This window comes from Rhinolophus sinicus, linkage group LG16, assembly GCF_036562045.2.
Source record: "Rhinolophus sinicus isolate RSC01 linkage group LG16, ASM3656204v1, whole genome shotgun sequence".
Taxonomy (NCBI): Eukaryota; Metazoa; Chordata; class Mammalia; order Chiroptera; family Rhinolophidae; genus Rhinolophus; species Rhinolophus sinicus.
The window spans coordinates 36,532,642-36,544,392 of NC_133765.1; the positions used below are offsets into that span (position 1 = coordinate 36,532,642).

General features: G+C 48.9%; 1 protein-coding gene across 4 annotated transcripts in view; it reads left to right on the forward strand.

Moving 5' to 3' along the window:
• Positions 1–11,478, forward strand: part of TMEM132B (transmembrane protein 132B) — a 269,744-nt gene extending 258,266 nt beyond the window's left edge. For all 4 annotated transcript variants that reach the window (XM_019748802.2, XM_074321105.1, XM_074321106.1 and 1 more), the window contains 4 exons: positions 1,434–1,639; positions 3,027–3,297; positions 5,052–5,243; positions 6,184–11,478. In XM_019748802.2, the coding sequence (XP_019604361.2) occupies positions 1,434–1,639; positions 3,027–3,297; positions 5,052–5,243; positions 6,184–7,332 (1,818 nt within the window). In that variant the 3' untranslated portion in view covers positions 7,333–11,478. The remainder of the gene's footprint in view (positions 1–1,433; positions 1,640–3,026; positions 3,298–5,051; positions 5,244–6,183) is intronic.
• The last annotated feature ends 273 nt before the right edge of the window (positions 11,479–11,751 follow it).

Sequence of the window (11,751 nt, forward strand, 5' to 3'; positions counted from 1 at the left end):
CAAAGCGTCCAGACACTTCTGATTACGGCGAACTATTGCTTGAGCAATGTTGACCAAAGCGTCCACTGGCACACATTTTTTTGGTCACCCCTGGTATGTATCACATCTTCTTTATCCATTCGTGTATCGATGGGCCCTCAGGTTGTTTCTTTTCTCCTTGGTCTTTGATTTCACTCTACAACGAATGAGGCTCATTTCTTTCTTCTCCTCCTGGGAGCAAATTCACATTGGTGCCATTTTGGGGGATTGATGATAATTTGTCTCAAACACGAAGGTTTGCTCTTTGAGTCTGGAAGTTGACCCTGTTGACCTTGTTCTTGGGCTGTTTGCCTGGTTATGCCAAGGAGGCAGTTGGGTGTGTGTACCTGAGGCTTGGAAGGGAGGCCTGGGCTGCAGGTACAAATTCAGGTGAGGAAGAGAAAGTCACAAATAAGTCCTCATTTGTGGTTTGCAAAATAGGCCTCCTGGTGGCACTCAGGGCCCAGTGGGCGTGCCCTGCCCGCAGCCCACGTGGCACCCCTAAGTATCATATGTGACCTTGAGCCAGTTTCATCCCATCACTGACTGGCCTCAGGTTCATCTATAAAGTGAGATCACAGACCCCTTGCAGTTTTGTGATTCTGTGGTGAATGATTTTACCTTTGTAACATCTTCTGCACATGAAGTGACCCTGGGTCCCCCCACCAATAATTGACATTTTCCTGATGGCCCAGGAGAGAAAGTCGCCAACATTTTACTTGCTTATCTAGAAGATGTGAAGTGAAATGGGGCTTAAATTGTCTAATATGTAACCTGCTAATGCATGCACATTAAAAGGGTACCCCCACCTGCTGAGTCAAAGACCATAACAAAATGCTACATCCTTGCTTCTGTTCTGCAAAATTATAGTTTAATGGTGCAAAAATAATTATATCCACATTTTAATGCATTTTGTGCGTATTTTCCTATGAGGGTTTTAATCTATGCAAAGCTCCCTTGGTTTTTCAGAAAAGATCCCCTTTACGGCTTGAATAAGGTATTTTTTTTTTTTTTTTTTTTTTTTTAGTAACATAGCTACCTTTTATGCTGCTTGAAATATGGTGCCAGAATGAAATATGTCACACCTGAGGTTTGATTAGTGATGGTTTGAGTACATAAAAAAGGTAAGGTAAAGAAAAAAATGCACAGAAAAAGGCAACAAAGGTTATGTGACTCCGTTAAATTATATTGATGGTTTTGCCAGTATTTCCTAATACTAAACGGTTTTCCTGGAGTCTGTGTATCAGTATTTGTCACTAATTAGTGCCTACAAATTGCCTGTTGTTGAAGTCACGCTCCTTTGGTTGTCTTGGCGGCTCATGCATTGGAGCCCCTGCGGCTGGTGGACTGTCACTGTTGGCTTTCCTTTGTGCTTTTCCTGCTGACGCGTCTCAGGGTTCCACCCCTCCCCGCAGGTGTCCAACCACTGTGACTCCGTGTTTGTGAACGGAAAGGAGATGAAGAGCAAAGTGGACACGATCGTGAACTTCACCCACCAGCACTTCACCTCCCAGTTAACCGTCACCGTCTGGGCGCCCAGGCTGCCCCTGCAGATTGAGATCTCAGACACGGAGCTGAGCCAGATCAAAGGCTGGAGGGTCCCCGTGGCCCCCAACAGGAGGTGAGAAGCCAGGGGGGTGGCTCTGTGGGTCTGTGGCTCCTGGGGCCCAGTCTTGGTGGGAGGCAAACGGCACCCACCAGAGACACTCCCTGTGACACAATCAGAAGGATTGGATAATAAAATGGGAATAACTTTTCCTTATGCCATTCAGTGTTTTTCATGCACGTCCCTTTGCCCTCTAAAATCATTTCACTTACCAGCAAGGATATTCACCCCTCACTTTGAGAAACTCAAATTGCTACATTACGGTGCTGGTGAAAATTTTTCCTGTGCCTTATTACGTGGCCCTCAGACCTTTCAGGTGGAACGACACGTTTGAAGCTTGTTCCATGTCTGCTAATCACCAGCTGCCTTGGCCACATAGGAACCGCTCTGGGGCTTGGTTTCTTCATGGGAAAGTAGGAAGTTGTCATTGTGAAGATGAATGGAGTTAGCTGTAAACAGGGAGGGGACACAAACAGTCGGGGACAGTGACCTGGGCTTGGGCCCGCCTCTCGATCACCACTTGTGTGCCTGCGTCCTCTCTGTGCCTTGATTTACTCACTGGTAAGATCAGGACAATAAAACGCCCTCACCCCTTGGCGTTCTGTGGAGGTTAAATACGTCGAATGTGTGGCTGGCGTGTCGCACGTGGCTGACCTGTGTCAGCTCTCAGCGTGACCTGGGCACATCACGTAGGACCTGGCGCAGTGGGTCTGACTCAGTGCCTGTGGGTGTTTGCCCTTTCTCTCCTGACACAAAGTCCCACCCACTGGAGGTCACAGGCTAGTCAGCAGCCACCAAACAAGGTCCTCTCACAAAAGGATACAGGGCAGCTTGGTCTCCAGGGGAAGATTCTGGAATAGCAGAGCCAGAGAGGAAGGGCCTTCCTCAGGCGTTGTCACACCTGGACTTACTGGAGCCTCACGCACACCTGGGGGGAGGTCAGGGGCAGTCGTGCTTATTTCCACTTCAAAGGTGAGGGGACTGGGCCCACGAGGAGTGAAACACTTCACTGGTGTCCACCAGGGCGGAGTGCAAGCAGCCCCCAAATAGCCCTTCCCGCCACGAGACCGAGGTTTAGCGTCACCTTCACATGGGGATATATTTGGGGTTGCAGATTTCCAGCGCGCAGGAGGGGCTGAGCCTCCTGAGGGTCTGGGCGAGCGAGGCCGGCCTGCACTGGCCTTCCATGTTCCCAGCGGGTGGCAGCCTGAGTGGCCCCCAGTGACCCCCACAGACGCCTGTGGGATGAAAGAAGGAAGCCACAGTGAGTGAACGGCCGGCAGCAGACGCGACAGGGAGGAAGCAGCCCACGGTGCTGTGGGAGTCACGGAGATTGTGGAGCACGCACTCCGTGAGACTCCTTAACCACGGTGACGTGTACGGTGGTGTGTTTGTGTCCCAGGCCCACCCGAGACAGCGACGACGAGGAGGACGAGGACAGGAAGGGGAGGGGCTGCTCCCTGCAGTACCAGCACGCCACGGTGCGTGTCCTCGCCCAGTTTGTGGCCGAGGCGCCTGACGTGGGGCAGCTGAGCTACATGCTGGGCCCCGACTGGCAGCTGGACATCACCGACCTTGTGACGGATTTCATGAAGGTGGAAGAGCCGAAAATCGCCCAGTTACAGGATGGCAGGACCCTGGTGGGGCGGGAGCCCGGAATAACCACCGTGCAGGTAAGGCCGCAGCCCCGTGTGTGCTGACGAGCTCCAGGGAGATGCTGCCTGCGGGGGCGGGGGGGGGGATGTGATGTGCCTGTGACACTCTGGGAAGCCCCACTGGAGTGCTCACCGGTTTGAAGAATAGACACTCGACTTAATTTTTACACTTTAGAGAGATTTCCGGAAAATTACTGAATTTCTTTTACCAGCCCAAGCGAAATGAAACACTGTGGAAACAGCGTTTCCCAAGTGTGAGAACTGATTTTTCCATATCACTGATACGAAAAGGGTAGCACCTGTGGAAGCTAGTTTGATTTTCTTAACCCGGAGGGATAACCATTTAGCTGTATTATACCTTGAACAGTGACAAGATGTTTTTGAAAACAAAATATTTACACTAAAAAACATATATTTACACTAAAAAAAAAAATCCACAGTTAAATGTGCCCTATATTATTATACCAATAGGAAAACTGTTTTCTAGCCAATTTGGGCAGGGTGATTATGCAGAAATGGTGCAGCATATCGGTGAATAAAATTTTTAAATGTTACCGCTCATAGTTAATTACGTCCTACTTTACGTGTTGCCACAGTTAATTTTTGACAAAGCTGGATTAAATGTTTTTTTGTATTGCTTTTGTATTGCTCTGTAACAAATTACTGCAAATGTAGCAGCTTAAAGCATCACTAACTTAGTAACTCCATTCTTAGGTCAGGAGCCCAGCTGAGCTGGGTTCTGGTCCAGTCCTGGGTTCTGTGCTCAGTCTCACAAGGCTGAAATCAGGGCCGTGTGCGGGGACTTTGGGGGAGGATTTGCTTCCTCGGGTGTCGGTAGAATGCACTTCTGCCTGGGGTAGGATTGACTGTCAGTACAGGATGCCTCCGCTCCCAGGGCCACCTGCCTTCCTTCGCCCCGTGGCCGCCTCCGTCATCAGAAATGCCTGAATCACGTGCTTCTCACACTTTGAATCTCTCTGACTTCCCCTTCTGCCACCGGCCAGGGAAAGCTCTGCTTTTAAGGGCTCATGTGACTCCCCTGGACCCACCTGGAGAGTCCAAGCTACTCTCCCATGCCAAGGCCAGCAGTGTCATATAACATGCTCATGAGAGTGATTTCTCATCATAGTCACAGGTTTGAGAGGTCAGGCAGGACATCTTCGGGGGACAGGGCTAGAAATTCTGCCTACGGGATAGCCCTCCACATCTGTTTGTCTCCCCAGTTCCAAACTAGATGGGGAGTTTGGAGGCCTGGCCCCTTTGGACAGTTACATTCTTTTTCCCACTTTGCTTGGCTGGTTCACCCAGGGATGACAGTGGCCCACACGACGTCATCGTTGTACCACAGTGGACCTCCAGCTGCCCACTGGGAGGCAGACGAGCAGGAGAACACGGCCGAGCACCACTCACTGCAACTTCTATCACGATTCTGCCGTGTTCACGCCTGCGTATTAACTGTTGGAAACACGTTCCTCTGGGGTGCTTAGTACCAAGGCGGGCGATTTTCAGTTGTTGCCTTTAAATTAAATCAAGCTCTTCTTGGAAAATACACTGCTATTATCAGGGTATGAGTCAAAGGGAAGAAAATGGACCTAGATGATACTTGTACGACTCCTTCAACTGGCAAGTGTAATTGGACAATAGCATAGTACTTATCCACGTACGTTCCGTTAAGTGCCTTCATTTAGCAGAACGTGTAGGTGGAAACACCAACTAAAGAAGTTAAAATGGTGTGTGCAGCAGAGACTAGAGCTTTCTTGCTTCCTCTGAAGGTCCTCTCGCCGCTCTCTGACTCCATCCTGGCTGAGAAGACGGTGATCGTCCTGGATGATCGTGTCACCATCGCAGACCTGGGCGTGCAGCTGGTGGCGGGTTTGTCCCTTTCCCTGCAGCCTCACAGGGCAGACAGAAGAGCCATCGTCTCAACAGTGGCGGCCCAGGACGTCCTTCAAGCCCCACAGCAGGTAAGATGCCAGAGTGCTTTGTCCTGGGTCCACTGAGACCCCTTGTCTGTCTCTCACATCCCGCAAAGGAGGCCAGCAGAGCACTCAGAGCTGGGACTGGGGGTTCTCGAAGCTTCTTCCTGCTTCCTGTCCAGAGTCCGTCTTGTCTGAGAAACATGCTCCGTGGCTTGGATACGTTCCCTCATGCTTCTATACATCGGCCACGTGCCCGTGTGCCATCTGCTGTACAGCAGCCTTCCCAGGGTTAGGCAGTGTCTGCTGCCAGGCCCTGTCCAAAGGATCACGTGTTTCGCTTTTGCCAAAGCAGATGGCTTTTGGGACATGGAAACTGCCCTGTCGGTACTTGAACAAGGCATGGCAAAGAGGCACCAGATAGCTACTGTTTATAGCAATGATTGTCACCTCTAAAACGTTCCTCCATCTTTCAACTTCCACGTGTTTTCAAAAGACATCAGGGCACTGTGGCTTCCAAGCAAGTGCATCTCGTGGGGCATGTTTCCCCGAGCACTTCCGGCCAGGGCGTCTCTGGCTGCATCAGCATTAGCTTCCGAACAAAGAATGTTCCACATGATATTATCTGGCGCAGTAGACTGATGAGTTGCACCTGGATTTGATTCAGATAAATTGCCTGATCTTTCAGAATGTTTTGAGAAAGGTCAAAGTCAAATCTGGTTGTCTGGCATGCAGTAAATTAATATGCACTTGAAGGCATTCACTTAATGTATATTATTATATTATTTGTTCCTCACATCAGTAGGCTGAGCGCCAATGTTGGATGTCTGTTCAGGGCATGCCAGGGGCTGTTCACAGTGATGAAACGTAGATGTTTTCTTTTTCTCAGTTTGTATATTTAAGTAACATTGCATAGGAAATTGTATTTACGTTTGCAAATTTACGGGAACCTGATTCTGACTTACCGCTTTGGTTTCATTTCTCGTAGGAAGCAATCATCAGTTCTTGGATTTTGTTCAGTGATGGTTCGGTGACACCCTTAGACATTTACGATCCCAAGGATTTTTCGATTTCTGTCTCATCATTGGACGAAATGGTGGTGTCTGTCCAGGCGAATCTTCAACCCAAATGGCCGGTTGTGGTTGCAGAGGGCGAAGGACAAGGACCCTTGATTAAATTAGAAATGATGATCAGTGAGCCTTGTCAGAAGACCAAGAGGAAGAGTGTTCTTGCCGTGGGTAAAGGAAATGTCAAGGTCAAATTTGAACCAAGCATTGATGAACACCGAGCAGGCACCAATGACATTGAGGGCATCAGTCGGGAATACAAAGGCCACCTCGGTAATTCCATAGAGCGTGAAGGAAACCAGGAGAGAGCGGTTCAGGAATGGTTCCAACATGGCGCCTCTGTTGGCCAAGTGGAAAGTACCAATAAAAGCACAACCCCACAGTCTCCCATGGAGAGAAAGGAGAAGAAGTTAGTCAAGAGCGGTGGTCCAGACACCTTCACAAACTTCCCCACTCCAGGGAAGTTACCGGAAACCAATAATCCCAGCGACCTTACGGTGACCTCCAGGGGGTTAACCGACTTGGAGATCGGCATGTACGCTCTGCTCTGTGTCTTCTGCCTGGCCATTCTGGTCTTCTTAATCAACTGTGTGGCATTTGCTTGGAAATACAGACACAAAAGATTGGCTGTGAGTGAGCAAGGCAACATCCCCCATTCCCATGACTGGGTCTGGCTTGGGAATGAAGTGGAACTTCTGGAGAACCCCGTGGATATCACGCTCCCGTCGGAGGAGTGCACAAGCATGATGGACAGGGGGCTGCAGTTTGAGGAGAGGAACTTCCTTCTGAATGGCAGTTCCCAGAAGACTTTCCACAGTCAACTGCTCAGACCTTCTGACTATGTCTATGAGAAAGAAATAAAAAATGAACCTATCACTCCATCGGGCCCAAAGAGGAAGAGAGTCAAGTTCACTTCCTACACCACCATCCTCCCCGAGGATGGCGGCCCGTACACCAACTCCATCCTGTTCGACAGCGATGACAACATCAAGTGGGTCTGCCAAGATATGGGGCTGGCGGAGTCCCAGGACTTTAGAGACTATATGGAAAGACTGCAAGACCAGATGTGAACTCCTTTCTTATGTTTGTATTCACCTTTATGCCTTCTGTTTTTGCAATGGTGGAGCAGTGAGTTTGATCAACAATAGGGGATGATGTAGCAAAGCCTGATTTGTGGCGGTCTGGTGGGATCCCTTTCTAAGTAGGTCTCAGAGGTCCGGAAAGCTAGAGCAGCTGGGCTTGAAGCTGGGAAATGTCCCTAAAACAGCCACATGTAGGGCCCGGAGAAATTCTCAGACAACAGTTTCACCTGCTGCCTGGGACTAGCTCAGTTCAAACACAGTAAACCTGACCCCACAGACATTGTTAGTCAAATTGTGACCAGCGGCCGTGTGGCATTAGAAAAGACTCGATGTTGAGTTTTCTATTTCTAGACCTTTTAAAGCACAGTGGACCTTTCTTGCCCTTGGCCTGAGGTTGGACATACGTGAAAGATGCTGAGTGTAGCCGCCCTTCTTTGTGATGCGTGATGCTCATTAATTTTATATGCATTTGCTCCTGCACCTGGTTCCTTTGACCTCTGGAAGTTCTTTTGGAAACATGAAGAAAAGAAATTTCCTTCTTTTCTCCGAGATCTGTCTGAGTCACATGGGTTGTAGTCACGCCATGTTACTTCCTGTTTGATGTACATGAGGTTTCCTGGTTCTTGTTTTTCTGGGTGTCTGTGCAGGTCAGGCTTCCCCCAGTTCCCCACACTTCATTACTTAGGGGCAGCATCTAAGAAGCTTATTCACTTGTCTTCTCTCCTTTTTGTTGTTGACCTTTCTTGTATCAGACGGGGACACGGGATTTTACTGAAAATATTACTATACTGTGAGGGAGGGCCATCTCTGTACAGTTTTCTACGTAAGCTTAAAAACTGTGGAGAAAAGTTGTGACCCACAAACATTTATTTTACCTTCTCTGTGTTGAAGAGTCTTGGGGAACTCTTGGAGTGCATTTCTGGGGCAAAAGACTTCGGAATAGCTGTATATCTACAAGTGCTCTGTGGTCAACACAAATTATTATCCGAACTGAAATCTAAATGTAAAATTGATATGCACAGAAAGGAAATTGCTTCCGCTTAAATGTGCCATTTTACCAGAACAAAACCTTTTTAAAAAGCAGAATGACATTTTAATTTAGCAATATGTAGTAATCCATCCATTCCTAAAATGATTCTTCCCCCACCCCAAATATCCTCAGTCATGACTCTGGCAGAGAGAAAACCCATACAGGCTGTGCATTGATGGAGAAAAACAATTGGGTTCCCCCCTAAATTCATAAAAGTAAACGACTGTTTCAGAGCTCAAGAAGCAGTTATGATGAAAAACCATAGCCATTGGAAACTTGAAGTGGCAAGAGAGAGAGACAGAAAAAGCATGATTCCTGCATAATTTTTAAATAAAAGATGTTTTTCAAAGAACAATGTGAATGGTCTCCAGCAAAGCAAGCATTTGAGAGTAGGAAACCATGACAACGTTTTTATTAAGATGGGATAGCTGGAAAAATGGACCCTGGACTAATATGTCTCATTACAAGCTTTCTCAAGCCATTTGCAGCTCTTAGAAACAGAGTTTTAAGGGCCCAGAGGACCTACTGGAGGTTATTGGAGGCATTTCCTTGACACCAAATGACTGACAACTGAGCTATTCAAAAGAGAGGCGATGGCTTGTTCCCTTGTAGGTTTCTGTGCATGGGAATGAGACAGCCCAGCCTCCTCGCCCACCGCACGGCACTCACAAGGTTCTTGCCTGTGTCTCTCGCCCCTGCTTCTGCAGGGCACACCTGACCAGTGACGCAGGTGTGGCTGGTGTTCCCTTGAGCTTGTGTTTAAAGTGAAGCTGGTACAGTTCCAAAATGCTTTCAGTCTGATCGCTGAGTGAAGCCAGGAGACCCAGGCGTGAGCTTCCAAAGGAGTTTGCAAAAAGATGGCGACGCGTGCAGCACGAGCCACCCAGGTGCCAAAAGAAGCTGCCAGTGCTGTTCAAAGGGCTCGGCGGGAGGCAGCTCGGAGCCGCTGCACAGGGCCAGAGGGAGAGTCGTTCCAGAAATAGTGGGGATTTCGTTTCTGACACTGAGGAACCTCAGCTGAGACAGGGGTGAGTCTTTGTCACACACAGCAGGTGGCCTTCCCCTGGTCAGGTGAGACTTTGGGTGGGGTAGAGTTTGGGAGGGGACGCAGGAAATTACCATTGTCACATCATCAAGGAACATCCAAACTAGCACATGTCCCATGATCGGAGTGCTTGATGTGGCCCAGGGAGCAAACTGGGGGGCACTGGAGGGTGCCATGGGGTCCTCGGCAGAACTGAAGCTGACCGCTGCACTGAAGTGGCCTCCTAGGGACAAGCTAGAGTCACCTGAGGGGGACGGGCTCTGTACGGTCACATTCGTTGGTTTGTGTTGAAACTCAGTGCAAAATAAACGTCAAGTGCAAGGTTGTGGAGGAGAGGGTTCCCTTTACCACGCAGTACACATGTATATGCACACGTATATGTGTGTACCCGTGCGTGCGTGCATGTGTACGTATGGACAGTGAAGAGCCAGAGGACACAGCGTTAGTGGGCATCCACAGTGACCATCAGCCGGTGTGGACACAGTCAAGCTTCACAGAATTTCCTTGAAGTTCTTTCTGCTCTAAATATTTCCTGCTGACTAGAAACCATGGGTCATGTCTGCTTGTTTTCCAGCTGTTCTTTAAAACAAATAGGAGCCATACCCTAAATATTTAAACAAAAGCGGGGGAATGACATCACTTGCTAAGCCTTGAAATCCAGGTTCTTGGGGGCCATGCATTTGCCTGGATTTTCCAGGTGTTTATGGCTGAGGAACCCAAATGACTGGTGTCCGTAGCCTGCAAGAAACACCACTCCCCTCCCCCTCCCCAAGGACAGGACGCTCAGACTCCTCCCAGGACAGAGGCCAGCATGCCCTCCAGGGGACACTGGGCTGTGAGCATCGTGGGGCATATGGGGTGGGCCGTTCAGGTGCTCTGGGGGGGGGTGTCAGCGTGTGACAACACTGTTTCCAGGACCCAGACATGCTGCTTTCCTGGCCGGCCACGGAGATCAAAGAGCAGCTGGTGCAAGAAAGAACTGGAGTTTAATAAGCACACACAATGTGGCGTTGGAGAGAAAGCCAGAAGAAAAGACTCGAAGCTTTCCCCAGAAACTTCCCCCGGAAGAATGTCCTCCTAGCAAACCTCAGACGCTCCAAGGAGCCCTGGACTTCGTAACCGTGTTGTCAGGCACACTCACCGGCCGGGGTAGGTTCCCACGCAAATAATCCTCAAGCTCTGGGCCGAGGGGATATGTCTGCAAACAAGAACGCAGGGAAAAAATGGGTTCACGTCGGTGCCACCATCACATCTGTAGGCGCATTTTGTACCTCGCTGCTTTTTAAGTTTTGGGAAGCCTGGCTGGGTGCGTTTTGATCCGCATTCTCGCTCCACGCGTGCAGAAAGGCGCCTTCCCAGGGTTGGGATATTGGAGCCACGGAACAGGCTCTGTCCGAGCAGAGCCCTGAATCCAGGGCCAGTGGCCGCAGAGCGTGGTCCCGTGTGGTGCCTCCGTGTCACTGGCACCTCGTGTTTTCTACTCTCGTCATCTCAGAAATGGTCTCCATTGTGGTCTCTGTCGGGGACACGATAGATGGTTTCGAAACCCAGCAGCCATGCCCTCCATCAAAATGACACGTGTGTGACTTCGCACATATCGCCTGTTATGTCAGAGAGAGCACGGGTGGTGGAAAAGTGATGCTCAAATGTGGAGAGCAGATATTTTTGTATGTAATATAGGCAATATACTCAAACACTGAGGGGTGTCCTGGAATAAATACATTTTAAAATAAAAGCATGCGAACCTGTAGCTTTTAAATGTACAGACATCTCACTCGATATCTAAACCAATGATGGGAAAACACTGGGACCTAATGTCACGAGATGCACTGAGTTGGGAATGTGACCTGCAAAGGGCCTGGCTCACCTTGGGATTGTTGGTGGAATCTGCCAGAATGTTTTGATCTTACTCTGCATAACTTTTGGATTTTTTTTTTCTTTTACTTTTTTTTCCTGGAAATATTTCAGAAATAAAGTGACTTCATTTTCCAGCATAAAGGTATATTCTAACCACAGGGTAACGCGTCATTTTAACATGGAAATAAACATTTAAACCTTCTTCGATGGTTTCATTATTTTACCCACATATTGCCTTGTTAATTTCAGTATGATTTGACTCTATTTATCTCTTTGTAGCCAGAGGTTTTAATACCTATTAATACCTTACTACAACAAGCAATGGAAATCCAAAGGAAACGCTTCTCAAAAGTTGCAAACAACCTGTACCTTTGACGAATGTCTCACTGGGTGTCCTAGCAGGTGGAGGCCCCGTGCTCCCTAATGGCTCAGAGGGAGGGCTCGTGTTTCTCACCCCCCTGTCCAGTGCTGACAC